The following is a 16,161-nucleotide window of genomic DNA, read 5'->3' as shown; positions in this document are numbered from 1 at the left end:
CCCCTAAAGTAAATAAATTAATTAATTAAGTCCCCCAATTTTAAAGAATGCTTTAAAATGTGCTTTTGAAAAATTAAAGCCACCACTTACTTGTTGATTAGCATGAAATTGTTTTCACACTGAAGAATTTTCAAAACAAAACAAAAACCCCCAACAACACAGTTATATAACCTATGTCCCTCTTTTCTATAAAGTCTATGGACTAGGACACAGAGTTTAACATCGCTCAATTGATGTCATTTAAGGTATTTAATTAAAGAAAAAAAGATTTTCTGCCTAGCTAAGTCTTTCACAATACAACACTGTATCCATATTTTTCATAAATGATAACATTATGATTTTCAGTATTGAAATTGTGCAGCTGTCATTTCACTATTTCACATACCTGGGATCACTGCTCTGTTCCTGAGGTTTCCTTCATTTTTTCCCTTTAAATAGATTCTGAGGGGAGCTTTTCCCTTATCAAGATTGAGAATCTAAAGATAGAGGATGTTGGATGCTGTACAAACTGTAAAGCTCCTTAAGGCAAATGTGAATACAGAGAATAACATTTATGACAATGCTAAACCAGGAAGGAAAAACTATTGTGTTACTGTGCCAACAGGAACTTAAAAAAAATACGACAAACAATATATTTATAGTTTTGCAATTTTATTCATCAAGCGTCAGGTCTTGCATACAATCTGGCAGGTGTAAGAAAACTAACAATGTGGAGGAAATTACAAAAGAAAACAGAAATTTAGAGCGTGTGTGCAGAGAAAAAAAAAGATCTGTCAGAATCAGATGAAGACCTGCAATCAGTTATTTTGAACAATCATCAAACTGCCTGAACAGAGAGGTTGCCATGTCAGATGTCGCTAATATGTGGTAGCATTTAGTAAGAGCTTTCCCAGGCACTTCAGATAAAAGGCAAGACCCACTAAATCAATTCGATACGAGGGACACATGAACACGCTGCTGCTTCCTAGGCTTTTACATCCTGCCCATTCACTTGCTTAATCCATCTTTTTTTTCCCATCTCTCCACTCATCTTCTCATATTGCACTTATCACTGTCCATATCTAATATCTATATCCACATTCTCAATCCATTCATCTATTAAAACAAGGCGTTGTTTTACACAGAACTTGTTTCACATTCAAGTCCAGCGACCAACTTGTTTCATCATTATTGTGTACGTCATGTTTTTACCTTCGCTCTAACAATTCTGGTCATTTTATCATTTGTAACTTAAAGCAGACCTATCATGCTTTTCCTTTTTGTTATGCATATGTCACTGTGCTAATGCCAAAACTTATAATAATGAGGTCACTGTTTATGCAAGCAATTCATGTGAGCCAAAAACTCAGTTTTACACATGTCAGAGACCACATATTCCTTATGTGGTTGACTTGGACACACAGATATCTCTGTAAGCACAGTAGCCCCACCAACCTGCGGTTCAAGTCTTTTGTTTGCAGTGGGCAGCTAATGTGGCTTTAAGGGAAGTTCTGCACAAAGGTCACACATTAAAAAAAAAGATGTGAATCATGTAAAGCTACTTTAGCAGAGACCAAGACTAAAAAATATGAATTTGGAAATTAGCATAATAGGTCCTCTTTAATAAATTTGAATTCCCCTGTAGTATTTAAACCTCAATTTCTCAGATGCTTATGACCACTTGAACTCTAAATAAAGCCCTGTGTCCATCATGTGAATCAAAACAGACCACATTAGTGTTTTACAGCCAACTGAGCTCCATAAAGCTACTCCTGCACATGCTCACACATTAGAAATGAATGAAATGGTAGCATTAAGAGACAGCTGCAGTTCTTTTAAGTGCTGGTGTGCTGTTGTAGGAACGATAACGTAAGCGAGAAAGATATACGGTTCAGTGACAGCAATGTGTGCCATGGTGGGGACCATATTTATTTATTTATTTTTTTTTGGTCTCGGAGTCAGACTCCAACTTTTTGTGGAATCATCTCTATCGCAGCAGATGTCACATAAAGGATATGTTCAGTCTGAAAAACTGGGGCTGCTTTATCCATATATTATTTTGGAGACAGCAGAATTCTTGTGGAAGAACTTATAAAGGGAGTATAGTGTAGTTTAACAGAGCTTTAGCACCTCTCTGTTGTTGATATTTGCAAACCCTGCCACATTTTTCCTTGTCAACACAGGCGCTCCTAAGTTTCTATGTTCTTTCTTCCATACACTAGTGAAATCCTGTCTAGAGAAGAACGCACTTGGAGGATTTTTTCTCTGTGCTGCTGGTGATTTTCACCTGTTGACCGGGGCCCTGACAAACAAACAGACAAAAAAAATTACGTTACCGTCATACAGTATGTAGAGCATGCAAAATTACTTTTTATAGCGCTGCATTCCTGATCTTGTGTTGTGACTTACTGGCTTCTTGCTGGATTGTTGTAGTATGTCTCGTGCCAAAGCCAGAAAAGACTGCAGGACAGATAGATTGAAACACAGAAAGAGAGAAAATATAGGTCTTTTCATATTAACACATAACAAACATTAGCAAAAGAGCTATAATAAGACAAGCTCAATGTATGGAGAAACTGCTCACCTCCTCGACATTAATGCTGGACTTCGCACTGGTCTCAAAGAACCTGATGCCGTGATCTTTGGCCAGCTGTTAACATTAGGAACAGAGATGGTTACAGGAGGACAGGATATGGGTAATAATCACTTCCTGGGTTTTATCTCGAGTAAATTTAGCAACTTTGACCATTTCCCAAGCATTCCTGTCCGCTATAGTTTAACAGGGAGGAATCCATGCAATAATCTTTCTCAAAATGAAATCTTTGCAAAGTAGCCCCACAAATGATTAATTTTGAATCTATCTACTTATGTGTATCTTACCCTGGATGATCTTTACCACTTTAACTACCATCAAAGTAAACCTACACCTCTGCTGTTTCATTACAAGTAAAAAAAAAAACGCAAGCGACATCTTACCTTTTCTCCTGTCTCCTTGGAAACTTTCCGCTTTGTCTCAATGTCACACTTATTACCTAGTAACATCCGACTGACCCCAGCTGATGCATTCTGGGAAAGAGGGAATGTGATTAACTGATCAAAATGACTTCAGCAACGTGAAAGAGAGCACAGAGAGCAAAAACCTCAACAGAGACACTAACAGCAGCTGTTTGTCAGCAGAGCGGTTTCTCCCTTTAAACCAAGACCATTTCCCTGAAATGCTCCATTGCCATCTTTCCGCAGTTCGTCAGCGCTGCCGTCTACAGTTTGTTTACAGGCAAAACAAGCAAAATAAATCTCTCAGAGTTGTTGACAACTTGCGGGCCACAAATACATGAAATCATAACAGTTGCTTTATGAAAATGTGACTGAATCATACATATGTTTAACAGCTGTAAACAGACTGAAAACAGCTATAAAAGCAATTTTCAGTTCAGCTCAGCTGTGATGCTTACATGAAAGTGGGTAAAAAAACAAACAAAAAGAAAATGAAAAAGGTAAGCAAGTGCCATGTATATCTGTAAACAATGAGACTGGTTATGCATTTATAGCTATAATATATTCTTAATTTTACTTGATGTAAAGATATTGAACACCACGTGTTTGCATATTGTCTGTTTAATTGGAATATTAAAATGGGCAGCATTCACTTATTGAAAAAGTTTCTTATAGTTTTGTAATTAGTCTCATTAGTTTTTATTTTTATTTCATTTCGAGTTTTTGCTTCTAAATCAGTTTAGTTTCAGTCGGTTTGCCCATTTCAGTTCATTTTTTATTTATGGAAAAGTTTCTATTAATTTCAGTTTTACTTTTAGTCTTTGTTATTATTCCTGTGTGTGGAGGGCATATGCCAGTGTCAATAAACACATCTATCAAAGCCTCTCAAGGCAAGTTTTATATCTTTATTTAACCAAAGTAACAAACACTCAAGTTCACAAAATCATTTGTTAGCTTTAGCTTGTTTCAAAAGTCTAGTTTTTATTTTATTTTAGTTAGCTGATTTTTTTTTTAACATCTAGTTTTAGTTCAGTTTTAATAATGTTGCTTCCTTCATTATCTTTAGTTTTTCTTGAATATCTGAGCAACATTAAAAATCCAACTGAGAGTTACCGGTTGCGATGCCTACCCCCAGCTGCCACTGGGTGGGCAGAGGTCCAGCACGGGGCTAACAAAAACACATATACACATGCTTGGTCAAATCTACACCTATGTCCAATTAACAACCATCGGTCAACCTTATTTCAAAGGACCAGAAATCTGTGGACTGTGGGAGAAAGCTGGAGCCACAGGGAGAAGATGTAAACTCCACACAGAAAGGCCCCAGTCGACCAGGAGGTTCAAAGCACCTTCTTGCTGTGAGACAACAGTGGTAACTTTCCTTTCATGTTATGCCCTTGTTCGCTTGGCTCCTAGCTGCTAGCCAGTTGTACATTTATCTGAGGTCTCCCACACAGCGGGACACCTAGCCGACAGGTGAGTAGAAAACCTCTTCAGGCCTTAATCAACTAAAAGTTTTACTTTGGTTGAAAAACATCATTAACAAAGTGAGCACAAGAGGCCATGCTGGATAGTTTTATGCTGGTTTATGAACAAGAAAGGTTATCCTGATGACAATCCACATACATAATGGTGTAGAGATGACTGTTTCCCTAGTAGAAGATACAGGAATTTTGCTTCTTTGGTTTAAATGAACTGACCAGATAAACTCATTAGCTTTGCGGTCTCGGTCTTTCCTAGTTATCTTTGTCACGGTTAATAGAAAATCGGCTTACTTCTCTGATGCTCTTCATCCAGTTCTGAATGTTTTCAAAGGACTTCTCGTCAGTGATGTCGTACACCAGGATGATGCCCTGATGAACAGAGAACAGACAGGAGAGAGAGCATTTACGGAGTCAGTCAAAGGTGCAGACTGAGCACAAAGAGGCAGTGATGTCAGCCTGATTATCCAGGCCTGATTGTCCTGGAGGCATACTGCGCTCACCATGGCTCCTCTGTAGTAGGCTGTTGTAATGGTCTTGAATCTCTCCTGCCCTGCTGTGTCCCTACAAAAAGCACACACTTAGAATCAAAAAGATGCTGCAAGGTCTTTAAAATACTTCTATCATATGAAAAAAACCTGGAGTATAGCAGAATGCAGAAAGATTCATTTGAGGTGAGACACTACAGGCTACAAGCTACAGGGTAAGTTTGCACTAACAGATACTTTCCCACTAAAATACTTCCACTAAGAATATATTTTTTTGCATCACAGGTTTTCTGAAACTATGTGTTAAGATCAAAATGTATAAATTTAAACTTTTTTGCAAACTTTTACAGGTGAGAAATGTAAACATTCGATGAAGCCAGGATCAAAGTTCTTGTTTGTGTTTTGCTAGCATTCCAGAGCCGATGGTTTTTATAGAGGGGATTTTGGATCTCTCATTTTTTGTACTCCATAAATCAGAAAGATCTGTCAACAGTGATAAAAGGTTTATTTTCACCATGTATTCAGAAAAAAAACTTCTATAAATTTGGTTCTGAATTATATATGAGCAAACCTCTCTTTAAAAAAGAAGAAAAACAGCAGAATAGAGAGAATCGCTCAGCAATGATTGGTGTCTGTAGGTGCTGCTGAAAAGGAGAGTTTAGGCTCTAAAATGAGGGGAAAAAAAATCATTTTTGAGAAACTATTTTGTAAAAATCCACACGTTTCTTTGCTGTAATTGTAGACAGATTACCTGCATGCATTAAGAGGAATTTATAGCAAGATTAAACACATTTACGTTTGTATTTCAAATACTTCCTTTATATTGATGTGGAAGAAGGAATCAAAACAGGCCAAATCTGACCAAAAAAACCCAACAAAAAATAAATGTGTTTTTGTCTGTGCTGGTATTTGACGCTGCTATATCTTCTCTAGCAGCACCCTTAAATGACATGGAGTAGCTCTCTGTGGTGGCCATGTGTGATGGACTTGGACATGAACCCTGTCATAAAATCCTGATTTGGACAAGAAGAGGGAGGTTCCTCCTTCCTCTCAGGAAAACGAGCCGGAGGCAGTCAGAGGGCAGAGAAAGATAACTCAACAAATCAGGGTTTATCTGCCTCACCATATCACAAACTGTTTGCAGACAAACAAACACATGCCACTTCTTACCAGACTTGCAGTTTCACTTTCTTTCCATCCACTTCAATGGTTTTTACTTTAAAGTCGATTCCTGGGAGACAACAAGGGTGGGGGTGCGGGGTGGGGGGGGTGCAAAGACTGCATTAAATACCCCTATTGTAGACAAAAACGCACACAGGGTGATATGAGTCACCCTCACTAAGGTGGCGACACTGAACATACACCCACCTACCCCCCCAGGGTGTTACCATCCACAAGCAGACATAAAGATCAGACATACAGACCTGCAAACTGCTACAGACTGCTGTGTTTTTGTGTTTTTCTGCTGGATGGACAAGCTGACAGACACATAGACAGTGCGGGGCAGAAGAGGGGGTTGACTGTGCAAAACTGTGCATGCCAGAAAGCCAGCCATTCTTCTGGGAACGTAGAGATGGTAAAAGAGATAGGAATGAGGGTGGGTGGACCCTCTGTGAGCCAAATGAGAGGAATGAGATCTGAGGGAGAGATGGGGGAGAGGGTCAGGGAAGAGAGAGCACACACATTCAGCAGGGAGAAAAGAAAAAAAAGGAGAGAGAGAGACTAAATAAAGAAAAAGAAAATAAGAGAGCGCAGACTAGTTGGGACATGAAAGCAGTCCGGGAAACCAGCTCTTACAGTAAACAGAGGCAGAACGGAGCTTGAAATGTCAGCAAACATTTGTCTTGCTCATATCCCAAGTTTCACAGAAGCCAATCATAAGCTGAAGCAGAAATGTCGCAGACTGTAATTCAAACATTAAACGTACCGATGGTGGAAATGTACGTAGAGTTGAAATTGTCCTCAGCAAAACGAATGATCAGACACGTTTTTCCCACTCCGCTGTCCCCGATGAGTAACAGTTTGAAAAGGAAATCATACTTTTTCGCCATGGTCGGAGTTGTTCTTCAAGCAGAAGTCAAAGCAGGAGCGGGGAAAGTTTGCTCTGTCTCTTCACCGGAGATCTTCTCATCCACCACCAAACGCGTTAAATCTCGATTTCTTTTCCTTGTGACTTAAAATAAGCAATCTCCTGCGAGTGGATCCTCTTCTTTTTCCTCTTTTCACTCTCAGACTTGTCACCGGTAAATTCCGATCCTCCTCCGTGTTGTGTTTGGTCTGCGCAGGATAAAGTTGTACAGATCTGCCCTCATGTATTAAAGTTTCATTCCGCTGCCATTAGAGAGTGGTTATTATCCCGTTTACAAGCATATCGGGGTGGAAACAAGTTTATCCAGTCTGCAGAAATACCACTTTAAAAAAACAGAAAACGGAACTTGCTGTCGGCCCCAATCCCACATCAGCTACGTGTGGGAGAGCTTTATGGGAGTGAACGGTTCACAGTTCGCAGGCACTCACTCAGTACGGACACTAGGTGGCACCATTTGATCAGTAAACACGTGTGTATGGACTGATACAAGTGAAAAGTTGGTTTAAACAACATGTGCTCTTTCCCTACATCCTCCATGAAATAAAAATAATATTAATAAAAAGTCATTCCTGTAAAAACATCAAACCAGTGAAAGGTCGTAGGCCTATTCAGCGTTTGTATCTGTAGATAAGGCTAGAAATGCACAGCTCACATAAATGGTATAGCTACACTGTATCCTTATGAACACCTGATCAACTGAATACAAAAAAAATACTGTAAAACTTTTTATATAGTACTATATTGTTTTTTTATTTGTTTGTTTTGCAAACAAACACAAAGTGTTTTTGAAAATATTTGTTTCAAATCACTGTCAGTACATTCATGAGCTGACTGCCTAAAACGTTGTTTGGATATTAATTTCAAGTACTTTTTATGCTCCCAGCTTCTAAAATATGACATTTGTTACATTAAAAAAATGTAATTTATAATCTATAATCATGGGGTTTTCTTGTTGAGAAATGCTCTTGGATAACACTAACAGCATTGCTCAACTTTGATTCCTTCTCAGTCATTTGATTATTAAAGGAAATAATCAGGAATTGAGGTTGAAGTAAAAAATATTCAAAGACAGTTAAATGCTACTTAAAGTCCTTCTGCATTCATGTAATTCTCCCTCACTGAAGAGTACTTTTACTTAAACCTTTACTAAAGTAACATAATGCAGGGCCTTTACTTGGAGTACGTTTTAAGTGAATACTTTGTACCCTTAATAAGACAAAGCAATACAAAGATAACATTGTTTATGAAGCTTAATCAAATGACAACTAATGTTCTACATCCCTGCAAGAAAGAGACTGTTGGATATCAGAGTCATCGTTTAAAATGTGATCCCCAAGAATGAAAGTTGGCCTCGACAGAAGAATATATGTAAAATGACACTTTCTTAATTCTGCTCAGTGCTTTTGTACCTCCAGTCTAACCTGCACCACCTACAGGAAGAGAAGCACACTGTAACTTTCCCCAGGTGTCACCTGCAGGTAACAACAGTTCCCCTCTGACTTTCTCGGGTGTTTATGTCTCTAGACCGGAGGTCATTTTAGTTCATGGGCCACATACAGGCCGGACCACTAAAGCCAACTTAGATTTATTTATCTAATATCTCTGTTTGTGTGTTACCATCTAACCCTGCAGATTACAGCGGGTTCACAGAGACACACTTTTTACATGTAAAGTATTTTGGAACATAACAGATTATATTTTTACGGTCCTTTATTTTCCACTCCTAGTGGATGCTGACATCATTACATTGAATTTATTTTACTGAGTAAAAACAAACAAACAAACATGTTTTTAAAGACTTCTTTATAACGACACTTTGAAAAATTGTGCAGATGGTCGATTTGGGGCATTTATTGCCCAGTCCTTGCTCCCCTGACTTATAACAAAAATTGTTAACTTGAGCATATTCAGACGGACACACTTAAGGATTTAAGCTCGAGTGTTTCACGTGTAGATGATGAGTTGTCTGACCTACTTTTTTTTTTTTTAACAATTCTAATTGTTGAAAAAAGTATTTAAATTACAGGATAATCGTCTGCTTTGTCAGGAAATCGCTATACAGTTAGAAGATTTAATCAAATGCGACAGAAAAACATGAAAATTGTATTCACGGTGTATTTACACGATTAAGTTATTTTCAAGCATTCATTTGGCGTTATTTAACGAATAATTTCACGTAAACACCGACGAGTAATTTTATTTTTTCTTCCTCCAGGTCTTCCTCCCAGTCAGTCAGCAGTTTCCGGTACATGGACAGCGAGTCTTTTTCCGGTGAGAGTCCAAACACGCAGACATGCCTGTAAGTAACAAAAGCGTCTTTGTACCTATTAACTTGCCTCAGTCGATAAAGTATGCTTTTAAAACGCGGTTAAAATATTTTACAGCTTAAAAAGTGCGTTTAAAAAAATCCGTCAGCAGTTTTTTTTTCCTTTAATGTAAACGTAAAGATATGAACGAGCGCAATATGGCGAAACACGTGCTCAACGAGCAACCCACGAGGCTCGCTGACAGCACACAGTATAGCTTTAAGTCTCAGCATTGAGTGTATTTAATGCCTTTATTGGGGAAGAAGCTGGTTAATGTCGCGCATTAATGTTAGTCAGCACTCTGATAACTGGATGTCGTGCTCTGACATATGTTGGGTGTTAATTAAACTCTTAACGATGGTTCATCTGATTTCTTTTTTTTTTTTTTAACGGCATCGCTGCGATTGCTTCAAGATTATTCCGATAATTTCATCTTAACACTTTCCAGTTTCCTTATCCAAGAAGTGTATCGAGGTCTCGACCTTTGCCTCGCTGTAACTGAGGCCTACAACCGCAGGAGTTTAATTACATGTTAAAGCACCTTCCGGTTAATTTTTTTATTAATAATTTATTTATTTATTTTCAAAGCTCGTGTTTAAAACAATAAAAAAAATATGTTGCTTTCCTCCCCCAGCTCGCAAAGGATCTTTTGCACCCAACCCCCGAGCAGGAAAAGAGACGACACAAGAAAAAGCGTCTTGTTCAGAGTCCTAACTCCTATTTTATGGATGTCAAGTGTCCAGGTCAGTTTACTTATGAGTAGTACTTAAGATTTAAATGGAAACATGTCCACTAACAATAAGCACATTTGCTTGAGCTCTGCAGCTAATTACAGTTTTAAATCAAAGTGGTGTATTTCCCATTTGTAAGTCATGGTGCAGGAGAAGTATTTACTTGGGTAATTTAATGTTTTGGAAAATCTTTGAGCACTTCTTCCACTCCTGTGCTGCATTTGCCTTTATGTGTTGCCCTTTCATTGCTTCGTTAGTGATTGGGGTGTCAAGTAAGGCATACAGTGACTGTTGTGGCCGTTTGTGACATGAGCTTCAAGTGACTCTTCTACTCAAACGGCTGCAACGACACACCAGTCATCAGGAGTACTCCTGACATCATCTTGTTGTTGTTGTTTAATTGGTTTGTGTGCTGTTTGCAGGGTGCTACAAGATCACCACAGTCTTCAGTCATGCTCAGACTGTAGTTCTGTGTGTCGGCTGCTCCACGGTCCTGTGCCAGCCGACAGGAGGGAAAGCTCGCCTGACAGAAGGTACAGGGAAACCAGAAATCTCAACTATATGCGTAGAACTACACAAATGGCGAGAGGCGGGTGGTGCTTAAAGATTTAAATTTGGGATTCTTTTGGAGGATTCTCTAATGGCAAAGATAGAGAGGGGAAACAACTTTTAAAAGCTTGTTTTTAAAAACATTTTCAGGAGTTTTTGTCTAAATCTAATATTTTTTTGCATTTGATGCAAATTTAGACGGAAGCTACTTTTAGCTGCCCCCATGTTTGTTTCGGCAGAGTTGTGTTGGGTGGTGTTCTTCCTGATGTAATCTAGATTTGTCTCCCCTCTGGGGTGACGGTTGCTCTGGATTGGCACTACGTAAATAAAACTGAATTATATTTTAATTCAGGCCGGAGATGAGTGGTCGAACTTGACTGTACACACGCTCAGTTACTCTTTCACATTTGCCTTTGTGTTGCCCTTTCATTGTTTTCTTCATGAACAGGGTGTCAACTAAGGCATACAGTAACTCTTGTGGTTGTGAGAGGAATTCATCGTCACTGATCCATTCCTACACAATCGGCTGCAAGCACAACGTTTCATATACACACATTTTATTTTATTTTTTCAGATTAACAGGTAGGCCCAGTATAGATTTAACCACTTAAGCCCCACGCCCCCGGTACCGGGGGCAAAAAGGAGGAGATCACGTTTAATCGGTTATAACGCGGGTTGAGAAATATAAGTCCAGACATGTGTGGTATCCACAGAAAACTCAGAATCTCAGCTAAAATGTCATATAAACCATTTCTACAACCACCAAACACACCGAAAACAAGCCGTGATTAAACGAGCAGTTACGTAAATGCGCAGAAGTCCGCTAAACAAACAAAACCGAACCAGAAATTCTTCAGACTTTGTGTAACCAGCTAAAGATAGGCTGGTTAGCTTCCAGGGCTATCACTGACTCCACACACCAAGTTTCACCACGATCAGACCAAAATTCACTGAATGAGCCGCAAAAGAAGACCACAAAAACACACAGCGGCGCAAATGCGCTAAGACAGAAATTGGCTTACCTTTCTGATTTCCTCCGGTATTTTCGCTGGTAGCCGGTAGCCACGTGACAAACAGTAGTTGCCATGCCTACCTAGCGCATCAGAGCAGTTTTCCGTCAACAACCTCCATTTTAGACCCACCTACAGACACGTGACTGAACAGACGCCACATGCAGTAAATTTGGGCCCACGTGGGTTTTGGCATCACAACGTCTGATTGGTTGAAGTGACATGAACGTGGCATCGTTACTATGAATCTATTGGCTCAAACGATTAAAAAGAGGTGTCAATCACGCAAATTGACCAAAAGAAACCAAAGTTACAGCCCCTCGGAGTTTAAAGGGCCAGAGGCCAATCAAATGCTCTATGCGCACGGCAGAAAAGGGCCATTACCATGTAAATGTGTGGTTAATTCTTCAAAAATATATTTTAAAAAAAGCATGTTTAGGCCTGTTAATAAAATTTATTAATTTCTGCTCTTTAATACCTAAAAAAAAATCAACTGGCATGGTGTCCAATTGTGTGCCAAAATTGGACATTTTTGTACAACGTCTGGATATTCATGTCTTGACAGGGCTGTAATTTTTCACTGTTTCACTTTAGAAACATGAATCTTTGCACAGATGATGTTTATATGTTGGTTACTGAATTTCTGGAACCAAATGTGATCTGAGGCATATTTTTCAAAGGGTTATATGCTAAAAATTAAAAAAAATAATTAGGCGAGGATAAAATCTACTTACTTTTTCTGTGTTCCAGTCTCAGTAACTTTGACACAGTAATATCTGCTTCAATATTTACACCTCTGATGAAATTTCCCAAGTGTTAGCTTTATTTTGATACCAAGATTGTAAGGACAGAGTTTGTAATTGCAGAGAAATAATCAATTAAATTTGGGCATAACATTTTCGAGCAGGAAGCTCAGAAACCCCCTTGGGGCTTAAGAGGTTAAGGTGATGAATCATTTCTTCTATTTAATGAAAGATTCAAAAATGGCTCATTTCCAGCTTTGTATTTTTATTGTTGGATTCTACTTGCCTGAGCTTTTACATTGTTGTAATTAGTAAACGGTTAATGCAAAACATCCTTGAATTAAAGTTGGTAGTTCACTTCACATCTTTGAGTGTTTGATTTAAAATCCACTCCTCTGGTGTACATAGCGAATTATGTAAAAAAACAAAAGACGTCATTGTTTAAATATCTATGGGCTTTACTCTGTGCTTTTGAACAGCTCGTAAAACAAAGCTGAATATGTCTCCTTTAAAGAGGACATGAAATGAAATGGGCAAAATCCAGCTGTTACCTGTAATATTTGGGTTTGTAAAGCACTGTATAAATGAGGAGCGTTTGGAGGAGAGCCTGTTTGAGTCACCAGGCCGACAAGCTGGAGTTCAGCATTTCCAGCTTTTCCTCATCAGGCCGGGTGTACCGAGCTGTGCAGTCAAGCAAAGCAGATGTTCGCATGATGCGATCAGCACTTTTTTTGTGCAATAAAATATTTTCTTTTCCCAACACAGCCAAGCAGTTTATAATATAACAAGTCACTACATGTGCCTCACACCAAAAACATAACTATTTCTTAACAAATGCAACTGGAAATCCCAACATTCATCAACATGTACGCAGGGAAAAAATCTCCACCTTACAGTTTCCTTCACTTACATTTCCTCACTTCTAAACTGAAGTAATCCAGTCAGTGAGATGACGTGAGGAAAATACAAAAGATCTCCAAAAAGTATGGCATCTCTTCCTCTGAGCCTTGACTACTTTTTTTCTTTTCTTCCTTTTGCACACATTGACCTATTTTCCCTGCCGACGTGGTGATGGGATTCCTGGTCGTGCTTCGCTAAGAAACAGTTGTATTTGTGGTGTGTATGTAGTGGCCTGGATGTGCTTGGGAAGAGGGAGATTATTTTATTGCATAAAATAGCGCTGATCGCATCAGCTGATTGCACTGCTCAGCCTGACACCCGGCCCGATGAGGAAAAATCAGTTTCTGTTGGTCCGTTTAACAACCTGTCACCTGTATGTAAATTAGCCTTTATATGTGTAGCGTTTCATGTCCTCAGGGTTCAAGGTTCAATTTTACTGATATTGTCATCGTCACAGCCACCCCACCCTCTGCTGCTGTGGTAACAGGAGCTTCTTAGCAGGAACTCTGAGCAATAAAACCACGAGTGTGGTGGTGATTCAGCCTTTGTGAAGGCAGATGGTAGCATGAGCTTCACTGTTAGGTGAATGTTCTCTTGTTAGGGAGTCAATTGATACACCTTGCTGCACTGATTGGCTTTTGCAAGATTGGCCATTTTTATAGGCTGTCGATATTTATGGAGGATTATAAGGTTATAATATAACCAAGACTTCTCTAAGTGTTTTATAATAAAGCTGTCTTGTTGATTTCTATCAGTGTCTGAGCCACATTCTCTCGCCTCTTTCTTTAGGATGCTCATTCAGGAGGAAACAGCACTAACCCGATCAGATGTGGTTCGACATCCTTGAGAAGAGTAAGAACTTGATGGACATCAAGTGACACTGCCATAGAACTGATGCAGGGAATGGGAATGGCTAAATCATGTAATATAAGAGGGAGTCTATCTACTTAATATGCAGAAAAATGCCTGGCCTTGTTGAGAGACCACCAACAGCTTATATAATTCATTGTTCACTTTAAATAAAGTTTCATTTGATACATAATCTCATTAGGTATCTTTCAGTTCATCATTTTATCTGGAAAAAACACAGCTTTTGTCCGCTGACAACCCTTTAAAGATGACACAATGCATGTGGGGTTTCTGTTTGTCTTGCCTTTGTTTGCGTTACACCCTTCATCAACTAAGCAATGATTTGCAGGACGGTGTGCTCAGAGATGAGGCCTGGCACTAGATGCAAAGTTCCTCTGGAAACAAGGGGGCCAGCTCTAGAAAAGGAAGCAAACTGTGGCTACGTCTCAAGAAAGTTGACTGCAGAGTTTTGTTGTGTAAAAAGGGCACTCTGCATGAATAATAATTAATACATTTCTTGTGTCTTATGTTTTAATGCCACAGTGATGTCAGCACTATAAAGTAGGCGATGATGTCAGTGGCATCAGTGCAGGGTTCCCTCAGTCTGAATGAGGGTCGATTCAGGGAAGGACACTGTTTGCTCTGCTTTAAAAAAAAAAAAAAAAGGAAGTAAATTAAATTTCAATGAACAGTGTGGTTGTGCATTTATGTGTGCTTGCGAGCTTTCTGTGCAAATGATAATGTGGGATGAATTCTTGTCAGGTTGTGAAAAATCAGTAGTTCTGAAAGGGCTGACACTGCAGGAGCAGGTTGTGGCTGCAGGTTACTCTCACCTGTGGTTTACGCTTGCGCGCACGTAGGCCCTGTGCACAGCCTCTGTGACAGCAGTGATTTGTACACTGAAGAAATATGAAAATTAAATCAGGAGACGGAGGGATTTGATAACTTTGTTGTTGCTATGGTTACATTTTTATTGTCTTGCTTGTATTGGACACTAACAAATAAAATTATGGTAAACAGGAAATGAGATTCTGGTGTGGCTTGTGTTTATTGAATGACTAACACAGGATAAGCTTTGTATTCTATATGATCTTTTTTTAATATTAATGTCACTATCACCATTCTAATTTTCTATTTTATTCATACTTTTAATCATATAGTACCCTTATACCACCACTTTTTCACTATTCAAATATAAGGGGTTTAGATTTATTGTGTAGGCTTTTATAAAGGTGCAGTACTGTGGAAAAAGTCTCGGGGCACCCCTCACTTTTTTATTTAGCTTTTCTTGTTTGATAAGCTGCTTGATACTTACCTATGAATCATTCAATCATAAAATGATACATAACCTGTGGGATTAACCAGTCATGTATCTGCACAAAACAGACAGCTTTGCAAAGAACCATTTTTAAATAGCATGTTGTTACTAGCAGCAAGTTGAATAAACATGAAACATGCCAAAGATGACATCGTTTGACAGGAATAAAATAGTATTTCTGCACCAATAAGGTGATTCCCAAAGACCTATCAGTTGTAATCTTGGCGTATCTGTCAGATACTACAGCCAAATTTTGATCCACCATGCTGTTGTGAAAGTATCTTCAATGATCCCAAACAAACTGCCAATTTATTAGAAGCACCCGAATAAGAAAGCACACAACAGAACATCATCAGTCATGGATCGACCTCACCAGAGCGTAGACCCCAACCGACATTTCAATAAATCGCTGCATCTATTTTCCATTTTTCTGGCAAAACAACTCACAGAAGCCCCAAACCTACATATCCAGGAAAATAAGTCCAGTAACTGAAAGCATGTGGTTTTACCATACTGTCACACCTGAGCACAGTAATGATGAGCTTCCTGGTTTACTGCAGGAGAACCCGTGAATCTGACCACGAGGCTGTCATAAGGTCACTGACTATTTTGATGTATGTCTGCTCAGTGTAATTATACTGGGAGAGTGGAGACGGGGTCTGAACTCTACTCGGTGAGGTGGTGACATTCAGTGGATTCAGCTGTGGAAATCTACTCAAGAGAA

The 16,161-nt window shown here is 39.0% G+C and overlaps 2 protein-coding genes and 2 non-coding genes across 5 annotated transcripts; 3 read left to right on the top strand and 1 right to left on the bottom strand.

Annotated features, from left to right (window-relative positions):
• Positions 1–634: 634 nt before the first annotated feature.
• Positions 635–7,416, bottom strand: rab13 (RAB13, member RAS oncogene family). Its single transcript, XM_006804869.3, has 8 exons — positions 6,870–7,416; positions 6,113–6,173; positions 4,958–5,018; positions 4,749–4,826; positions 2,956–3,045; positions 2,564–2,629; positions 2,389–2,439; positions 635–2,281 (listed from the first exon to the last, which is right to left on the bottom strand). Exons 1-8 carry the CDS (start codon positions 6,991–6,993, stop codon positions 2,213–2,215), a joined length of 600 nt encoding a protein of 199 aa, XP_006804932.1. The 5' UTR covers positions 6,994–7,416; the 3' UTR covers positions 635–2,212.
• A 1,839-nt stretch (positions 7,417–9,255) lies between these two features.
• Positions 9,256–15,146, top strand: rps27.2 (ribosomal protein S27, isoform 2). 2 transcript variants are annotated; one of them, XM_006804871.3, is made up of 5 exons: positions 9,256–9,330; positions 9,972–10,080; positions 10,491–10,601; positions 14,060–14,122; positions 14,469–15,146. In XM_006804871.3, exons 1-4 carry the CDS (start codon positions 9,325–9,327, stop codon positions 14,086–14,088), a joined length of 255 nt encoding a protein of 84 aa, XP_006804934.1. In that variant the 5' UTR covers positions 9,256–9,324; the 3' UTR covers positions 14,089–14,122; positions 14,469–15,146. The 2 variants fall into 2 exon arrangements, with proteins under 2 accessions (XP_006804934.1, XP_006804933.1); XM_006804870.3 differs by having other exon boundaries at positions 14,060–15,146.
• LOC118455315 (small nucleolar RNA SNORA13) lies at positions 10,291–10,422 on the top strand. The gene has a single exon (XR_004844099.2). It is a non-coding gene; the product is annotated as a small nucleolar RNA SNORA13 (small nucleolar RNA).
• Positions 11,026–11,157, top strand: LOC118455316 (small nucleolar RNA SNORA13). Its single transcript, XR_004844100.1, has one exon. It is a non-coding gene; the product is annotated as a small nucleolar RNA SNORA13 (small nucleolar RNA).
• Positions 15,147–16,161: the final 1,015 nt, after the last annotated feature.

This window comes from Neolamprologus brichardi, chromosome 11 (genome assembly GCF_056152115.1).
Source record: "Neolamprologus brichardi isolate AB-2024 chromosome 11, ASM5615211v1, whole genome shotgun sequence".
NCBI classification, from domain to species: Eukaryota; Metazoa; Chordata; class Actinopteri; order Cichliformes; family Cichlidae; genus Neolamprologus; species Neolamprologus brichardi.
This window is presented reverse-complemented; position numbering and strand designations above follow the sequence as displayed.

What these genes read in the sequence shown, in the direction of transcription:
- rab13 (XM_006804869.3), bottom strand. Translation starts at nt 6,993, where the DNA reads ATGGCGAAAAAGTATGATTTCCTTTTCAAACTGTTACTCATCGGGGAC. An exon ending in GGATGAAGAGCATCAGAGAA is followed by an intron (nt 3,046 to 4,748) that starts GTAAGCCGATTT and finishes CCTCTTTCCCAG; the next exon opens with AATGCATCAGCTGGGGTCAG. An exon ending in CCAAGGAGACAGGAGAAAAG is followed by an intron (nt 2,630 to 2,955) that starts GTAAGATGTCGC and finishes TAATGTTAACAG; the next exon opens with CTGGCCAAAGATCACGGCAT.
- rps27.2 (XM_006804871.3), top strand. An exon ending in TATGGATGTCAAGTGTCCAG is followed by an intron (nt 10,081 to 10,490) that starts GTCAGTTTACTT and finishes TGCTGTTTGCAG; the next exon opens with GGTGCTACAAGATCACCACA. An exon ending in GAAAGCTCGCCTGACAGAAG is followed by an intron (nt 10,602 to 14,059) that starts GTACAGGGAAAC and finishes CTCTTTCTTTAG; the next exon opens with GATGCTCATTCAGGAGGAAA.